The 19,841-nt window shown below is 40.4% G+C and overlaps 1 protein-coding gene across 1 annotated transcript; it reads right to left on the bottom strand.

Annotated features, from left to right (window-relative positions):
• Positions 1-1,797: 1,797 nt before the first annotated feature.
• On the bottom strand, positions 1,798-19,710 carry C7 (complement component 7). The gene is made up of 12 exons (XM_010191959.1): positions 19,562-19,710; positions 18,118-18,361; positions 17,340-17,453; positions 16,758-16,924; positions 15,516-15,744; positions 14,791-14,962; positions 14,338-14,425; positions 12,783-12,915; positions 11,527-11,718; positions 8,861-8,957; positions 3,827-4,011; positions 1,798-2,023 (listed from the first exon to the last, which is right to left on the bottom strand). Exons 1-12 carry the CDS (start codon positions 19,640-19,642, stop codon positions 1,836-1,838), a joined length of 1,890 nt encoding a protein of 629 aa, XP_010190261.1. The 5' UTR covers positions 19,643-19,710; the 3' UTR covers positions 1,798-1,835.
• Between the last annotated feature and the right edge of the window lie 131 nt (positions 19,711-19,841).

Genomic DNA, 19,841 nt, shown 5'->3' with positions numbered 1-19,841 from the left:
TATTGGGATGATTATCAGCCAACCTTATTGATTTTTTCAACTGTTTCATAAGCAGGAATTCTCAACATTTCTTAAGGCCCTGTGCTGGTTTTCTACATTTTCCAGTCACTGTTATTTCTGTGCTATCTATCAAGAAATTTCCAGATTATTTTCTCTTGCCTCCAGCAGCTGTGGAAGCTATTGCTATTTACCCAGTGGACACAAGGTCCAGTCACATGTTGTGCCAGCTGCCTGAAGAAAAAGACTGAAAACTGTGGACAAGAGAGTTGGGAGTAACCAAGGGGCAAACATCCAGCTGCTCTCCAAACATGCTACGCCTGAGCAAAGAATACAGAGCAAATAACTGATTAAAGTAATTTGCCTTTTATTCGACTTTTTTTCATCTATAGACTATTCACAAAAATTTATGGTTTCCTCAAAAAAACCCAAAAATATGCCATTAAATTCCAGACAGCATAAAGGTCAGGAGGTCCCTTCAGTTAGTGTGATGGCAACCTCTCACTCAATATCGCTGCCTCCAGGAGAGGGCATCTCCAAGGGAAAGCATGCCGCTCCTGTGTTGGCTGAATGCTCATTGCCAGCACCACAGAAAGGAAAGCTTTTTCAGCAGAGAGCAGGGTTTATGTGAGGAAGCTACAAGTACAAACATGACAAACATGATATGTTTTATCTGGTAGGTATTTATTGACAGTGAGAAATAAAATCTGTCACTTAAAAAACATACAGGCTTCCTGCAGATAGTACTGCACTTGCTCGAGCACCTACTTGCTATCCAGCCTTGTTTGCATCTGAGAACAGTCAGAGGGGATTGGACTGCCAGGATGGGTGCCTGAACGGGCCTGCAAGGTTCAGCATATGTAAGCAAAGACGTCACTGTCTGACTGCAGTAGACAGCATGCTGAGCTGTGAAAGGAAGGCTTGTAAGAGACTCCATTTATTTAGGAACAGTCTTAGGAGATTACCCAAAGTTATCTCCACGGCACTGTATGCAGGCTGTCTCCACTTCTGTGAACATACACTTTCTCTAATGGCTGCCTTTGATAAAGTTCTGCTGTGGCAGGGGGCCTCTGTGTGCAACGGTGTGTAAGCAAACCGGTCTTGGCACAAACATAAATGCATGTGACAAATGCAATGAGTCACCTCTGCTTAGAAATGTAGCTCATTATGATAGTTATGACAATGTAAAATGGTTATTTTTCATGAAGCAGTTATGTGTACGAGAAGGTGAAGGCACAGGAGGTCTTCTCATTACTTTAAGCTGACTTTACTGCTAATGTGCATTGCTTTGACCTTTAAGATCTTCAGGCTCAATGACAGGCTCAATGCTGTGCATACTGTGTGCTCAGCTGAATAAGGTACAGAAGTTAATTTATCAGAAGAGAAGAAGCATGCCTATTCTTTGTTGTTTTGTTGGGCTTTTTTTGCAATCTAAATCCAATCAGTGCATGCATATGTTTGTGTGGCTTTAAGTAAAATGCATTTACAATGTTAGACACTGTAATCCATCGCTATAAATGCTACTTTGGCAATTGCACTTCAGGAACACTTTTTAATTCTGATGGAAACATGAAGTAGACTTGCCAGTGCTACCTCAGGGGCCTAAGCAAGAGGCCTGTTGTGACTGGTAACGCAGAGCATAGCTCTGCCTAACAAAGAGCCTCCCTCGGGCCCTGATTCAGAGCCCAACAGAGCTGATGCACACAGTCTCATCAGCTGTGGTGGACTTCGCAGCAGAACTTACATTTAGTAGAGCAGGGTTTGAAGTATGTCCTGCCCAAGAATTGACACATTTAGACGTATCCCATAGCAACAGGCAAAATGAACCGTAATGTATCTTATTCGCTCTGTATGTCGCAGGGTCTTATGCTGACAAGGGTGACAGTCTCCCCCTGGCATCTAAGCCGCCCAGCCTCGCACTCGGTCATGGTCCGATGAGCAGTGGAGCTGCTCGCTTCAGCACAGATCTGGATGCCTCCCTCCTCGCACAGTGCGTCCTCGTCACAAACACAGCTGCTGGATTGCACTAAGCAAAAGCACAGAGAAAAAACACTCAGAATGGCATCTGACACAATGGAAACCAGACCAGAATATTTCCAGCAAAGCTGTAGGATTGACAGCAATTTTCCGGAGGGTGCTCAGTACAAGAAAGACATGGACCTGTCAGAGCAGGATCAGAGGAGGGCCACAAAAAAGATCAGAGGGGTGGGAGACCTCTTCTGTGAGGCCAGGCTGAGAGAGTTGGGGTTGTTCAGCCTGGAGAAGTGAAGGGAGACCTTTCAATACTTAAAGGGGGCTTATAAGAAAGATGGGGACAGAATTTTAGTAGTTCAGACTAGATACAAGGAAGAAATTTTTTACAATGAAGGTGGTAAAACATGGCACAGGTTACCCAGAGAGGTGGTAGAGGCCTCATCCCTGGAAATATTCAAGGTCAGGTTGGATGGGGCTCTGAGCAACCTGATCTACTTGAAGATGTCCCTGCTCATTGCAGGGGAATTGGACTAATGACCTTTAATTGTCCCTTTCAACCCAAACCATTATATGATTCTTTTCCCAAGCAGAAGTATCACTACGTGATATTCAGGTTTAGTGGAAGATCTAGATATGGAAACAAGTGGTGCACTGCTGGGGCTTCCTTTGCTCGGAGAGTCTGGTTGTGCCTGTGCGAAAAGCTTGCTCAAGGTGCCTGAGACTTCTCTGGTGTTACTGCTTGAACCAGTTCACGGATCTACTGCTCCACAGTCCAGGTAACATACAAGAGACCTGTCCTTGCACAGTAACAAACTGATCATGCAGACACTTACAGCTGGTATGTGTCTTTGCACACAGGCAGTTTCACTACGATCAAAGGATCTACTATTTCAAATGTGCATAGTTGTATCAGTGACAACAGCTAAATAGACAAGAAGGTCCCATCTGAGATTTATTTGTCATAACTGTATTGTTGTTCTGGTGGTGTACACGTTTATTGGGTTTTTGCTGAAGCTCCAGCCAGTTTTGTTATATTTTTTGTTATTATTTTTGTCTGTTCAACCCTGTTAGACAAAACAGATGAACCCCGATCAAGTAATCTTTTTTATTTTCAAAATATGACAATAACCGTGCTTCTGTTTGTCACACTTCTGAAAACCTAATTTACTTCTTCCCATTTCTGGCATGTCTCCATTAAATCCAATGTAGTGTAGGACACTCAAGGAAATTAGATCAGAGAATTTGAAAACTTCTGCAGACAGATTGCAAAAGACTGGGACTATTTCCTCTGAGGGAAGAGACATTCGCCTTTGATCATAATATGAGAAACGGGATAGGCAGTGAAGTACAAACAAAAGTAAGTGGCTTTCCTAGACAGTATAGAATAAGACATTTCGTTTCTTACTGCAACATACTGCTGGAGAGACTGCTTGGCAAATTTCAGGAAAGGGCTAGCTATTCCTGTGAGCAGTAAGGAGTATCACAGTTACTGTGATAAGGAATTCAAAACAGGTGAATACAAAGAAAAAAGAGTAAGGCAAGGGCATCACCTGGAACTTCCAGAGAACCAACATGGTAACCCTCTTAAGAGGGACTAGGAATAAGCTTTTCTTATAGATAGTGTATTTTATGATGATGTTCTGTGGTGTTTCCTTTTCCATGGCTGGAGCTTCCTGTCATGTTTGGGCATCAAACACTGGGCTGATGGTTTTAACCAGCTTAGCTATGCCTGGTGCTTCTGGGAAGGACAGGAGGTACCATACCAGGACAGACCTACAGCTAATGCATAACTGGAGATAAAGATTGCATTTTGGTCATATGTACAATTTTGCTTAAATTGGGAAGAATCTCTTACCATCACATTTTTCCCATGGACGGCACGATCCACACGATATTTCAGCTGCCTGAGGTATTTTGCAGTTTTCTGCATTAGTAAGAGAGTATTTTCTGCCCATGCATTCCAAGGCATGCATCTTGCAGACAGTTAGAGGTGTGTTTCTCTTTGTTCTTTGATCTGTAGCACAGGTGTCCAGGGAAGGGCTGAAAACAAAAGCAAGGATTGTGCTATTTAAATGTGCTTTATCTTGGTACCTCTTAAAAAGAGCTAAGGAAATGGAAAACGTTCAGAGTCCAGTTCCATTTTTTCCACTCATTGAAGTATACCCTAAGAGAGCAGCAAGGGAACTCAAGACACAGACATGTGAATTATTCAGACTCCTTCCTTTTCCACAGAAATCTGCACCTCAGCAGAGCCAGGATCTGCTCCCTCTGAAGGACAGGGATATTGCCAGGTGTTTGCCATCGACCTCAGTTATTCTGTAATATATTACACATGCATGCCCCTTAAGTACTTACACAGAAAACATTTCATATACACATATATTAAAATATTTTATATTTTTTTAAATTATAAGACATGAGAATATACTTAAAGATGTCTTCTCTGCCGTCCTTAAAAGCCTCAGCTTTTACCAAATAAAATGGTATGATCCAGCATCAGAGACCAAAGATATTTCTGGAGTTACATATACGTATCCACAGAAATTTTATTAAAAATTTGCTCTATTTATCCAGGGAATTTGCTTGTTTGTTTCTTGAAATTTGGATATTGTTCTAACACCCACAAAAATAAGCTTTTAAAAGTCATAATAACAACTCTTGGACAAACTTAAACAGTGTTTGCTTTGGGGACAATTCCAGGATGTTATCATTTGTGTTTCAGGCTCTAAGTGTAGGAGTGGAGGAAAAAGCCTTTCCATTATTTCTGAATTTTAATCTCAAAGTCCATACTTCTCCACTTGTTTTCAGTACAATCAGTAACATCTGTGTGGAATGAATGAAAATGTCTCTCCAGAGCAGGGCACACCTGTGCTTTCCTGGCTGCGCTGTACAGGCACAGGTGAAGTGCTGCACAGGGTACGAGAGGGAAGAGATGCACTCCTCCCAGGGGATGGAGAACTTTGAAATGCAGCTCTGAAGGCTTATTTTCAGCCCAGCTCCTCCTTTTGAGCTCACAGACACTCCCACAGAAACTTTTAGTGTCTAATGGGTCTGTTCTGAGGGTCAACCTCAGCTAAACAGGTGTTTGGTGGGGAGGAGAGGCCAACGAGGAACAGGCAAATGGCCCTAATGAGCTTCATGAGGTTGCCTGAAGGGGAGGGGAACAGTCTGTGTGGAAGTGGAAGTGGCTTGTCAGAATAGGGACAAGGAATTTGGAAGAGGGAAAGTCTAGTAAGAAAGTCCCGCCTCAAAACTTGGTCACTTGCTGGCCAAGTGTTAAGGTAATTTTTCTTTTTTTTCCCCGCTTAGAATTAGGAAGTGGTTTTTGGTAGATTTATAAATAAGGCACTGGGGCAAAGTGTCTCCTTCAAGCTTTGGGAATGGTTCTTTGAGAGATTATTCTGAAGCCTCTTAAAAAAGCTGGATTTACAGAAAGTTTAAACTACCTGTAACACAGTGAACCCTTAAGATATTTAAGATTTGGCACAGAGTTCATCAGCTGAGCTTGAAAACTTCTCTGCATCTACCTGCAACCAAATATATCTTCAAAGACTATTAACTGTATTACATCTCCTACTTAAGTTAGCATCCTCAACTGGAATGCGTCCCTTAACAGCCGTGCTTATTCAAAATACTAGCCTCTAAATCTCTAGTAAAGTTTGTTGCCTCAATTTTCCTTTCCCTCTTTTGTTAACATAAAAAATGAGGTAACCCTCTTATTCTGAGGCACAAGAGGACAGCCTAATGGATACACAGCACCAAGCAGCTGATTGAAGGAAACTTGTGCATTTGTCAGCATTATATTGATTGCTTGGCCAGCTACACAGCCTATGAGTTAGTGGTGCACTGATTTATAATCTGAAAGTTATTTTTACAGACAGAGGTATGAGCAAAGCTTCATCTTTAAATATCATCTTCCATTTCAAAGAACAAAGTGTGATCCAGGGAAAGCATCTAATCTGTAATTAAGTTGTTTATTTTGTTTAAAAATTTTCAGAGGCCTTCTTTATTTGCCTGAGTGATAAATCTCAGTATCTGAGTCTTAAAGTCAAAAACTTGTCTACAAGGCAGCTGAAAAGATGAAGGCCACACATAAGTGCACTTATCTGTCCACTTTGCACCACTTCTGCAGCACCCAAAAGAGAGAAGGGAGGCTGATTTAACCAGCTGCAACAGGTTGAACCCAGAGAGTTCATGGTCCATGTTGCCAATCTCTAGCTACAGTATAATCCCTCAAGCTGTCTTGAGAGTGTTTCACATGTTTGCTATGGCTGTGTCAGCTGGGAGAAAGCCAGCGGAAAGCAACATGTTCGGATGCATAAGAAAAAGGAGAGAGAATCTGTATTCATGAAATATATTAGTAATTTGCACTCATTGCTGAGAAAGGGTATTACAGGGCTGGGAGCATCACAGCAGTGCAATAAAAATTGCTAGAGCCAAGGAAGAACACTTGTGTAAACTGAATATGAGAAATTGAATACCTATTACCTGAAAAACTAGGCTTGGGTAAGAACAAGCTTTTACTAAAGCACATATTGTGAGAAATGAAAGAGCAGATATTAAGTCAGCAAATACCTTCTCTTCCTTTCTCCTACAATGAGACTAAAAAGTGAAAAAATTCAGCGTGTTGAAAATTATTTTAACTTCTTAAAATTATATTCAAGACCATACATTTTAGTATAACACAGGTCAAGAACTCTTAGGAGAGACTAAATAATGCGCAAATAAATGTGTGAGGGAGAGGGGGAAAAGAGGGAATAGTACTTAAAAATTATAAACTCTTCTGTTTCACTGTGGAGATAGTCTTTAGCTACTGGAGGCTGAGGTACACCAGCTGTGCACTACTAATCCCTTGCGTGCACTAGGGCCAATTCACACAGAATAGCTGGTGTCCATACTGTTAAACTCTCTTTGACCCAGAACGATGGGGATTGCATCAGACGGGAATGGTCCCTGACCCTAGTAACTGTGCCTGGGAATTATCCAGAAGTTGGCCTTTGCCAAAACTCTCCCAGGAGCTGCTCTAGCAATTTAGCAGCTTTAGTGCCCAGGGTCATTCCCTGGCTCTAACTGATGAGGATAGATATAGCTTAAGGCACCGTAAAATGAGGGACAGATCACACCTCACCAGCCTGTTATGGGGTTCTCATGCTGTCCCGGGAAGACCTGGTTGCTAGTCCCCTGGAAACTGAAAGGACTTAGGATGGGTCTGGAACCACAGTGTTCCTGAATTCCCACATGAACTGCTGTTCTCAGCTCTCTTCTGAGCAGAAGCTGCTGCTGAAAGTCACTGCCAAAGCATGCCAAGTTACTTCTGATCTTGAGGAAGGACCAAGATCTGATTACATGCCTTACTCCTACACCTTAACAGGCTGGCAGATTAGTCTGCTGTGACGGTTGATTTATCCTTCTATTATTAAATGTGTTATTTCAAGACAGACTGAAAAGATGGCATCAGGTAACAGAAATTACTGTTATCTATCTTCCTGCCATTTTGAATGTAATTTAAAAAAATAGAAACAGGCAAGTAGTTGATTAACTGTAACTGAAGTCTGAATGCATAACTGAATGTAATTCATTTAAGTTCCAAGGTTATTGTGACTCTGCCCAATTCCTTCCCTAGCACTGTGGACTCCTCTCATCTAACTAACCTCAGTACATCCATGAACCAGAGTAGGGGTTGTTACCTTACTTTAATGAGTATTGAGAAAAGAAGAGTAGGACCAGATAATTTAAAATATTTAGGTGTTTAAGGACAGGATTAGAGTCTTAGCAGAACTGTTACAAACCTGGCACTTATCTTCACATGCAAGACAATGGCCTCAGATCCTAGGGAAGTCCCCAGTGGGTCTACAAAACCTGAAATAAGCTCACCAATTTTAATTTAGAGATGTTAAAAGTGTGTTGGTTTTGGCTTAGAACCAGAGTCACTCTGCAGGGCACTCTTGAACTATGTGGCTGATGGAAAGTAGACTTACTCCACTGAGAAATTCTGCTACCTTAGAAAAGCTTCAGATGACTTAAACATTTATTCTGCCTGCTACACACACTAAAGGCAAATCTGGTCTGTTATCCTAGAGTTTCAAACTGCTCAGCTCCTGCTGTGACATAAATCTGGCCACATTTCATATCTAGAGCTCACACTCACTGTGATGACTTTATAGGCAACTTCATCCAGTCTATGAAAACCAGACCAGATGTTGGAGTGCTGAGCTCTTTGGCACATCTGGCCATCAGAGTCAGGTGGTCTCAGGTGTCTTCTTGTTACCCCTCTGTTTTGGTTCTGTTGCCTCTGTGCTTAGCAAAGATCTGAGAGAGTTACTAATTTCCTTACATTTCTCCTGCATTGCTTAATGCAGTAGTCTTAGATCAAACAGGAAACAATAAACTCTGGTCTATGAGTTATGAGGTCAAGAAAGGCGAAATGACTGGTCTGTGCTAACTGCTGTGTAAATGGGAGATGATTATTGTGCCTTTCATAACTCTCTAGTCTCTCAGCAGGAAGAAGAAATCTGCTTTATTTCACTAGCTTACTGTTTTGATGATTTATGTCCCAGGGGCCTCTGTTCTAACTTTTCCTGAAGCTTCTAAATCTTCAAAATATCATTTTATCTTTTTTTCATCTATTTCACAGATCAAGTGGAGCTGAAATTATCCCTTCACCTTCTGTCATCCAACCAAATTCCATCACTGCTAAAACCCACTGACAGCTCTGACAAGGCAGGTAAGCGATGAGCAGGACATTGATTGAGCTGTAAAGCAAACAAAGTACAATGCCTCCTTCTCGTATGAGTAAAGCTTGCTCATCTGTCATGGGCTGAAGACTTAAGAAATCTAATTGGTCTTGAATAAAGTGAGAAAGTTACTCCCAAATTCGGCACGAACTTACCCACACTCATAGGGCATTTTGCACACACATTGCAACTGATGAACTTTCTCCCATGGCTGACATTTCAGCTCTGTCACTTCTGGTTTCACGCTGGGCACTGAAGTAGAAGACAGACAGTGCTATTAAGGGTCAGAAAAACAAGGGCTGTTAAAGGTCTGCTCTGAAATTATCCTATCAGTTGAGCTTAAAAGGCACTGTATTATACAACCATGACATAAAGTCACATCCTGCATGTTCAATAAAAGTGTCTACTGCATGGAAGGAATCAACACTATTAAAAAGGTATGATACACTTTGAAAAGTTACTGTTCAGTAATTTATCCACGGGTCATAACTCAGATGGAAGAAGACAGGTACTATGTTCAAGCTTAAACATTCATCTCATTTCTGCAGCAGCTGTATGTTTCTGCTGACATTTACATCATAGCTGGCAACAGCTTTATCATTAGGTTTCAGAGTTACTGGCTTCACTATTGTCACTAGAAAAGCTAAGGCTCTAAAGTTCTATGTAGAATGTGAACCTGAATATCTTTATGCACTGATGCTAATGAAGATTACAAGTTCCATCCTTAGTCCTCAATGTGCACTAACTTTAAAAATAAAAGCAATAGAGATTCTGGGGGAATTTTCATGATTGCACATGTACTGTTCTTTGAGTGCTGAGTTCTCTTCCAAGATTTAAAATGAAATAGGCCTTTGCTACACATTCCTCTGGAGATGTCTGTAACAAGTAACAGCAAGATATTGCTAAATCCACATGGACACACTTTCTGAGAAAGCTTTATCTTGATTTGTGTTTTAGATTACGTGTCTGTAGTTTTCTACTTTAACATGAAACTTTAATACCCCTCAATATTGCTGCCTTTAAAAAAACCCCAACTTCTCCTTTATGGATTAAGACTTGCTGAGCAAAATAGGAAGAAATCGTTATAGAAGAAAAAAAAAAGAGTTGCAGTGCATTGCAATACAGACAGCAGGCATAACTCTTGTCTTTCTGCAGATGGGAAACTTCCACCAAAAATCACTGCATTGTCTCCATCCCTAGGGCTGTTGTATAGTTGACTGTCAGCAACACTATTGCTTACTAAAGGCTGTCGTTCAAACATATATGTGCCATGGTGTCTGTGTATACATATCTTCTCAACTTTTACGCTTCTTATCTCATATTCCTTGTTTTTTACCTGTTGTTCTAGTTGTTGTTCTAATCTAGTCGTTGTCACTTTTTGGTTTTCCTTTGGTGTTTGTTTGTTTTTAATTTCTGTACTAATGCAATGCTCCCATACAGCCATGCACAAGCTTCTTTAGATGGAAGCATTTGAACTGGTTCTAATTATTACTGGAATTTGAATACACGATGTGACAAGAACTTAAGAAAATCAGTTACTAAGGTTAAGTCTAAGGAGTAATTGGCAAAGGTACTTCAGCACTGGTACTTTAGCGCTTTAGCAGCAGTGAGACGTTTATGTACAGTTATGTTATTCCTTCTGAAATCCTCATGCTTTCTCTGTGTGTGGATATGACACAGAGGCAGATGACTTACACTGGGAATCTCAGAGGAGCGTTATTTCTTATGTCTAAGCCTGACTGTCAGCTGTCTCTTCCCTCAGATCAGGCAACCTCAGGCAGCAGCTGGCTGATAAGGAGGAGAGACATGTAATGCAGGAGACACACCTGGTCTTCTACAGCAGTGGCTGCTGTTCCCAAGTGAGGATGTCCCCAGGAAAATGAGAACATCTAGGTCCTCAGGTGAGGATGTGAGTGGCTTGAAGGAGCAAGCTGCTTAGATGCCTGTATGTCACTGACTGGCATCATAGAAGTGTGCAAGGGAAAGCCTTGTCTGCCTTCCACAGCTGGAAAAGATGACTTAGAAAGAGCTGTTCTATGCTGTAGCCCTCTCTGCCAGCACCTGTCAGTGTCAGCACAGAGCTTAAACAGCTGTTACCATGAACTTGAAGTGGTATTTTCTCCTTGCTTCCAGTTCCTGGAGAATTTACTGCTGTGTGACTGTTGTATGAGCAAAAGGAGTCATCCAGCCCTGTCCTTCTCTGCCATGAGAGGCTGTGATGCACTGAACAGCGTCCAGATAGAAAAGCCATATTTCTAAGGTGCAGCTCACATGGTGGTGGTGTCACACAACATGGGTGGGAAGTGAAGCATACTTGGGTGGCAGAATAGACTCACAGAATATTTTGGGTTGGAAAGGACCTTAAAGATCATCTGGTTCCAACCTCCCTGCCATGGGCAGAGATAACTCTCATTAGACCAGGTTGCCCAAAGCCCTGTCCAACCTGGCCTTGAACCCTTCCAGGGAGGGGGCATCCACAACCTCCCTGGGAAACCTGTGCCAGTGTCTCACCACCTTCACAGTAAAGAATTTCTTCCCAGATGATCTCTTAAAGTATTGTTAGTGAAAATACTTGATAGCAATAAGGGAGTGGGAAGAAAAAAAGCTGGAAGGAAACCTCAGAAGAAATGTCTTAAGGCAGTTGTTTTAACAGCCCACAGAAAACACATGCTCACGTTTTCTGCACCTTCTGCTGGTGGTATAAGTATGGCTGGTCTATCACTGTATCACCTGTAGCTCTGTCTAGATCTTATCTACATCAGCCATATTCTGTCCAGGAAATAAAATCCTGCATTGCATTTGGGGGACTGCAATGGCTTACCTGGTCTCTTGCACTGGATAGTCTTCATGTTAGGAGACCACTTGAGACTGGGCTCGCACAAAACGGACCGTGCCCCTTCTAAGTGCATGCCGTGTGGACACGACAAAGTTATTCTCTCACCAATCTCATACACAGGTTTCCATGGCTCTCCTTGCAAACCTCCCTCCAGAACAGGCAGGAGACAAGCAGTTTCTAAGGATTGAAGCATTTGAGACAGTCACAGTGAGTCAGTAGACTGCAGAAATCAGTCACTTATTTTATCTTCTCTTCAATCCCTTAACAAATTGAATGGTAAGATTAGCTGATTTTCCTGTAGAAACATATTAATCATGTTAGCACAGAATATTAACTCATCACACCAGCTAAACATGTGCAGTATCAAGGACAGAGTGGCAGTATCTTCTCTTACTGCCTGCAGGTCCAGCCCTAGCTTGAAGAGGGTATCTATGTTCTTAGGAGGCATGCTTCACAGAATGGTAGGGGTTGGAATGGACTTCTGAAGATCAGAAGTCCAACCCCCATTGCTTCTGTTGAGGGTTCATACTAGACAGTAACAACCCAGTAAAGAGAGATCATACATAGAGGACCCTCAGAGACCATGTACTGATACACAAAGAGATAGCATTAAAACAGTGTAGACTAGCATCTATGGGCAGTGAGTCCTGTTTGGAAGGAGAAAAGGATGGTGTTGTACTACAGGTCTGAAAATTCCCAAGCCTATCTGATCACAAAGTTGACTCACAAATAAAATGTGAAGGGAAAAAAAGGAAACCTAGTGGTTACCGACTGGGTTAGAGGTAAAGACTGAAGTGGGGACATCATCCAAGATGTAAAATGATCCTTGGAGCTATGTTCTTATGAGAGTTCTTTGAGAACTTTTGTGGTTGCACAGTGCTGCCCACTCGACCTTTTCCTCGGTTTGCTTTAGACATAGACTCATCCACACTGTTCTTGTGTATAGCCACAGGACAGAATTAAGCAACATAGTTTACTTCCACAGGAAGTAATTCCTGGACTGGAATTTGGTCTCCCTCACTTACAGCCTTTCTTAAAACCATACTTTATGGGCATGTTTCTAGTTCAGTATTACAGTATCTAGATTGAAAATAAAAGTAAATTTACGCCTGATTATGTCTAGGAAACTGGTACACGCAGGTGTGTATTTTTCCCCATTGTTGGAAAGCAGATGTTCAGAGATGTTTCACTGGACTTCAGCAACGGAGTTGTATTTCAAAATAAAAATCAGTTAGACATACCTTGGCAGTATCTGTCTCCAAGTCGCCACTGTAAATTACCGTCACACCTAGCAACAGGATCACCAACAAGAGAATATCCATGCCTGCAAGCATAAACAATGCTTTTCCCAACAGGATATGAGTTTTCAGCATTCTGAAAGGAAAAGAAACAGGTGAAATTTTGGATATGCAATCTAAGAACCACCAGCAGTGTTGAATTTCCATTAATTCTGGGGTGCACTAGCTGAGGACAGTGAGAAGCATTAATGTCATTGATAAGAGTGCATGGAATACTGAGGGCAAGTCTATTTATCAATAGTCAGTAAATGGGATCAAAATGGAGATGATGCTGCAGTAAGTTGTTAGAATACAGAATATTTGGGCTATCTTAGGAAAGGGAGGGTTAGAGTTGAAGGTGCCCTGTGACTGGGATCTGGCAGTGGTACATCAGCGGTGGAACCGCACTCTCCTACCAGTGCATAAACTGACTGCAAATATGGCTGTTATCAACATAAGCTCTTGAACAGCCTTCCAGGGGGATCAGTGGAGAGTACATGGCTTTGCTAGTTCTTAGGATGGCATGTTATCAGCTTGCTAAACGTTAGTGAGACATGGTCACTCAGAAGAGCTGGACTTGACACAGGTCTTCTCTCATTTTATATCCCACTCTCTTCTAAGGAGAGATTCTTTTAAAAATCAAGACTACTCCACAAATTGAAGGTTTTTACCTTTAGTTTCTGAACCAAAATATCAATATAGGAGACAACTATTGATTAAAAAAAAAAGTCACTGGCAAAAGAGGCAGCACAAACTTTTGGATTTTGCCCCAGGTTGCAGTTGTGCAGAGAAAACTAATGGATTTTGAACTAATCTTTTTATCTATTTATTGAGCAAAAAGACTTTAGACAGCCTCATAACATAGAGAAGGCATAGTCCATTCCTCCAAGGGAGGAATTTAGTCTCCCTTGTTAAATAGGCCCAAGTTACAGTCAGCTAAATACCTTTCCAGATCACAATTTCATCACAGAACAAGAAAGTGCAGCAGTGAGTTACAGTTACAGTCATGTAGAGTAAAAATTCCTAAAATCTGTTTATAATTTTGCTATGGACTTGCTGGATGACCTCAGATGGTTTACATTCTGTGCTGTTTTTTTCTCTAGTTTCCCATGCTTTAATATTTTATTCATGTGGCACATAATTTTTAAAATATGTTTATAGGGTAAAAGACAAGTAGACTACTCTTATCTATAGGTAACATAGTCCAGAAAAGCAAAGATTTTGTTCTGGGTTTGGCTGTGGGGATGATGATGTTGTTGATGATGATGATGATGAGGATGATGGTGATGATGATGAGGATGATGATGATGATGATGATTATTATTATTATTATTATGGAGTCTTGGTTTATAACATGTAAACTTGAACCAAGGAGAAATGCTGAGAGAGCTACACAGTAGCTCTGATACTAGAGCTTGCCAAGATAAATACAAATTTGCAAGTGAATTTCTGCATTAACTGAAATAGAGACACTGCAGGCAGAGATAGGACAGACAGTAGAGCAATAGATGCAACTTACTTGAACAAATCCATTTTCCAAGAGAGGAGGAGATGAACAGAATTCTGTAGGAGTTATGGATAAATTAAAACAGTGTGGTTCGATCAAGCTATGAAACAAACAGAAGTATGGTATAGTTTGAATTTAGTCTCCCTTCCCTTCAAAATTCTACACTTCTCAGTGAAGCCCATTTTCAAGACTATTATGTGTCTCACTTACACCACAATTATACTTAAGTCAGGCACTGCCAGGCTATCTGAGAGAGTGCTAAATAGAATGGTGTCCAGTTCACTGGCTTTTACCCCATTTTCCAGTCTTACCCTGTATCAGATTCACAGCTTCTGAATTTAATTTTTTTTCAACTTCAAGCTCAGTAAGTGATCTTCTCCTTAAATTCAATAGCTTATGCACCCTTCTGAAACAAATTTTTAAATCTTCCCATAGTCATGTTCCAAATGGTTCTTTTCTGCTTACCGAAAATGCTGCAACTCTTCATCTTCACATGACCTGCTTTCACTCGGCTCTCCTATGCAGGCCTTCCCACCGCCACGTGGGGAGGGGTTGTTGCAGGCCCTACTCCTTGATTTCCTTCCCCCTGAACAAGGACTCCAGGAAGACCAGCAGCTCCAGTGCCCATCAACAACACCTATGTAACATTGTGGAATATTTCACAACCACTTTGCAAATTTATTAAACTTTGAGAGGGGAAAAAACCCCAAACAACATGTTCTGTCCAAACTGTGACTTTACAAAGAATTCCAGATCGCAATGATCTAATCTTACCCAAACTCATATTTTACATAAGTATAATTCCATGGACGCTGTAAGTTAGCTATTTTTATATTCTCTTAGACTCTGGTAACAGATATAAGTAATTAAAAAATTAAAGAGCAAATATGTTTCAAGTTATTGATATTAATTTAGTATGTTTACTTATTTATAGAAGGTTACATTTTGAGTGGTTAGTATTGCTCACTACATTTAACAGTAATAAGAAAAGCAGTTCTTTAAGTACTGTTTGGACATGTTAAGCAAAGACAGGCCCAGCATGGCCCTCCCCATGTCTGCAGCGTTACCTGACCCAAGCAGCCCCTGCACATCAGCCACTCATTCAGGTTGTACAGTGGGACAGACAGATTCTGGGAGCAGGACAGCACACTTGCCACTTCTAAAATCTCACAAGTCTAAAGAGTGCTGACCTGGCTGATCTTGCACAAGAGTTCCCAGCTCACAAGCTGCTCCAAAGGTGTAAGGCTTGCAGTAACACACACACTGAGTTCCTTCCACAGCTGCCTCGCCACCGTTCTGGCAAGGCTGACATTTGCAGGGGTCATTTTCAGCCATATACTCTTCAATGGCTTGTTTTAGGTAATGCTTTTTAACTGAGGAGCAGGGCACTTCCTTTACCAGCTCATATAATGGTGTTAGCTACACAAAGTAGAGAAACATTTATATTAAGTAGTTATAATTGGGATAAGAGACTTTATAAGCACATTTTGTCATGTAAAATAGTTTGTGATGTATGCTCCTGCATATGGGAGTTGAAAGATGCTCTAATTTGCTAGCTAACTAGCTAAAATCTTACACTTCTATTTAATACCAGCTATTTTCTGAAAAGTCAGCTCTGCTTAACAACATCCCTCAAAGCTACTGGTAGCTTAATCATGTTTGAACATAATTGAGCTATGAGATTGTGGTTGAGATAAAAGTGTAACACGGACCACACAGACCATGTATGATAACCTGAATTCTCATTCATCTATTCCCAGTTTAAAAAGCTGGACATTTAAACAACCCATTGTGTTATTTCCTTGACCAGTTATTGAAGATAAACAAAAACTTTTTGCATTTTTATTGCCTATTTTATGATATTCAATTGAAAAGTTCCTGACAGAAATCATTTGAGTTTCTATCATTCTTCAGTATTTGGGCAGTTCCCAAAAGGGACTTAGACAAGGTACCAGTGAATATAGTCATGCCCAACTTTGAAGTGTCTGGCTTCCAGAATCTCCCATTATGCCAAACTTACGCAAGTAGAGAGAAGGGAGAGGGATAAAAGGGATACACAGAAGCTGGCAAGCTGAGTGGAAGCCACACAGACCCGCCAATATATGTTTCAGGAATGGGGCTATCTGAAATCCAGGCTTTCTTCACTGCTAGGATGATCCTCTACTCTTAAGCAGAACTCCAGTAAAGTCAGTGGGAGGCTTGTGAGATTGTAGTTATTGATCTGCCAAAGGACTTAGATTTATGATGCAGCTGATCACATTAGCTTCATGGCATTTTCTTCCTGTGAATTTTTCTTTTCTTTTTTACAAAGTGATCAGTTTTCACAAAATTACTGCAGACTACAGTCTGATTAATCACTAGCTATAGCTTTATCATTTCTCCCCTTAAGTTAATCCCATCTGCTCATCTCTGCTTCAGGAAAATAGCCTTACCTTTTGTTTAATTACTCTGGGATAGTATGTTACTGATCCGGCCCAAAAGGAGTATCTCTGACTGTTCCCAGCAGGATTATTCAGCTCTAGGTAACTAAGGCCAGCAACAGCACCTGGGCTTCCTCCTTCTATGTAGGGGTCTCCTTTAATCTTACTACCACTGCTTCCTGTGGATTCAGGATGGAATATATTGAAAATACCAACATTGCTATATTTACAAATGGAAACAGAAATGACACATGCAAAAACTATGCTAGCAAGCAATGAAAGGATTCATCAGTACAGATCAACCCCTGATGAATGTATCAAGAGCTCCTACATGGATAACATATAAGAAATACCTGGTTTTGCAGGTGTCTTGGCAGCCCTGACTTAAGGTGTCCAGAAAGTCACCAGGAAAGCATTAGCAGTGATTGATGGGTGTTGGAGAGACTTTTAAACTAGGCATTTGGTGTCTGAGTTAAACACATTAACATAAAGTTCAACAGAGCTATCAACACCTGCTTCTCGTTTTGACAGCTATTTAGAAGTAGATGAAAGATTGAGATGTGACAAGGGTATGAGTGACTGTTGAACATTTACCTGAAGAAGATTGCAGCAGTTCATCCAGTTTGGAGCACTTCACTTTCTTCTTTTTCACAATGAATGCATTCCAGCCTGATGTGGTGCACTCATACATGTCTGTTATGCTCATACCTGCAGATAATCAATCCATTAACAATGCTTTATACAGACAGTGTGTTGGTGGATTAATTTCCAAATTTCCCATTGACTTGAGATGTGTTTTAGAAAGAAAAGAACCATGAAGTATGGCTAAATTAGAAGGCAACTACCTAGCACATCCCATGGGAAGATCCATGTATTGCTGAAGTCTATGGACGGAGCCTGAGGGATGGGAGGTGTATCCAGAAAAAGTTTATTGTTTCTTTCATCTCTTTTCTCAGCAGTCCCTAATTCTACAGCACTGCTCCCCACTGAGTATGTCATACATGTTGCTCCGGTGTTTGCTTTGTCATTTATTCTGCTTTACAAAACTTTACCCAGCCTTCATCTCCCAGTAACTTTTAACCTTTAACATTATTTCAGGTTTATATTGGCAGTATAATTCAATTTTAGCCTGATGAGGTCCTGAACCAACTGTCTTTGCAACCCAGAGCACTGCAGATCACTGATGTGGATCTAGAACTAAATGTCGTGGTTTGAGCACTTTTTCTAATCTCCTTTATTTTGCTCATGGAGAGAATGTGTTGACTAGTAAAAGCCTCTTATTTGATTTTAGATATTAGCAGGGAGAACGTGCAAAGGAATTTTTCTTCGTTTATACACTTTGCTTCTTGTAACAAATACTCTGGTACTCTACCTTCTGCTTTCATTTTGTCAGTATCCATGTAGAAAATAACTTTGTAATGTCCTCCTAGAGATCCAGAGTGTAAGAAGTGAGTCCCAAAATGTTCAATGAGTCTTCGGTAGATGCTGTACTCATAGACGACTGGCAGGTTGGCCAGCTCCCTCCAGAAAGGCTCTGCAAGACTGAGGAAGTCTGGGCGGTTGTTAATAAACTGAGCAACTTCCACACTGTTCTCAACAACCATCAGCTGCTTACTCTGGGGGACGGAGAAGAAGTCAGTCATATTCCAAGTCACTTTTGAGGTTATTCCTACCAGTCAGATGAAATACGCATTATATAGGCTACTAACCAACAGATTCACAGAGCTGTTAGATACATCTAAGCAACTCAATGAACGCAAAAAAGAATATCCTGAAGTCAGGAAATATCTTTTGGACTTTTATTTATAATTGTTGAATCATCTTTCTTTTCCTCCTCTGTACCTGAAAGCTAGCATAAGGACAAATTAGAAAGGAAAATATCACTCTTCAAAGTTAATGGTGATTTCCAGCACCAGATGCCTGGCAGTAGCAGGTTAACAAGCCTTGTCTGAAAGCAAATCAGAGGCACTAGAGAGGTCTTCTTTGCACTCTGTTTTGTCTAGAGGAGCTTTTCTTTGTTAGGGGCTTTAGCCATTCTGAGGATGCTGCTGAATTATAAAATCCTATCTGCTTATACAATATTGTTCACCTCAACCTCTCAAAGTTCCTTTTGAACTCTGTTATGCTAAGTGTCAAAATATGTCATTGTTAGTCTGGTAAAATAAGTTTGTCTTCTGTCAGCTTGGGGGCCATAACTGTATAAAATAATATGCATAAATTTGTTACTTGATTTTATTTGTTATAAAATAGAGGTTATTCTTCATAATTGAGAGTTACTCTTAAATCATGTATCTTTCTCCTTTTTAAATAAGTCAAAGGCATAAGCACTGTGACCTCCTGGCTGTTTAAGACAACAGATCTCTCTCTTAATGGAATTCTACTAATGGAAAATGTGTTATAAAATAAATTAACTTTAATCATAGAAATATTTAATTTTTTTCACTCCAAGATACTGACAGAGGTAATAGGGGAAAAAAAGTGCAGTAAATTCTTAGAAGAAAATGGAAAAGATTAACTAATTATGAGAAGCTGCCAATGTTTGGGTTTTTTTTTCCTCAAATAGGGAGGAAAACAGATAATATATAAATAAATAGCTACTAAAGAGGTAAAATGGAGAAAGTAAAAACAGCAGCCAACTGTTCTTACTTGATAACCAAACCAATGATCTTTGTAAAGGTTTTAAGGGATTTTTTCTGTCATGCACTTTGTGCCAAAAATATCTGAATAAATTATTTGCATCTCACTATAAAAGCCATGAAAAGAATGATGAAAATATTTATACAAAATACTAAGCCATAGTGACAACTTATACATACCTTTTGACTGTGTTGTAGAATTTTATTCTGTGTATAACTGTGTCCACTGTTTGATTTTTCATACCTCTCTGTGTACTTCATATAAGACCAGCTGCTGTTGAAAAACTCATAACTGAAATCATTCTGAATTTTAACCTAGAAGAGGAAAGATAGAATTCTGTATAAAGAGCTTCATGAAAAATTTTTTAAATGATAGAGAGTAAAGCAAGTCCTTCCTGATGCAAAAAAAATGTAAAAAATACTGAACACTACCAAAAAGACATTATATATAGATTTTTTT

Source organism: Mesitornis unicolor, unplaced genomic scaffold (assembly GCF_000695765.1).
Source record: "Mesitornis unicolor isolate BGI_N332 unplaced genomic scaffold, ASM69576v1 scaffold25859, whole genome shotgun sequence".
NCBI lineage: Eukaryota > Metazoa > Chordata > Aves > Mesitornithiformes > Mesitornithidae > Mesitornis > Mesitornis unicolor.
The sequence above is the reverse complement of the archived record's forward strand: the minus strand, read 5'-3'. Positions and strand labels throughout refer to the sequence as shown.

Excerpts from the sequence above, each read along its gene's own strand:
- C7 (XM_010191959.1), bottom strand. The coding sequence starts at position 19,642 with ATGAAGTACACAGAGAGGTATGAAAAATCAAACAGTGGACACAGTTAT. Across the intron at positions 16,925-17,339 it reads ACTGCTGCAATCTTCTTCAG|GAAGCAGTGGTAGTAAGATT; the intron begins GTAAATGTTCAA and ends CTGAATCCACAG. Across the intron at positions 4,012-8,860 it reads AAAATGCCCTATGAGTGTGG|CCCTTCCCTGGACACCTGTG; the intron begins GTAAGTTCGTGC and ends TTTTGTTTTCAG.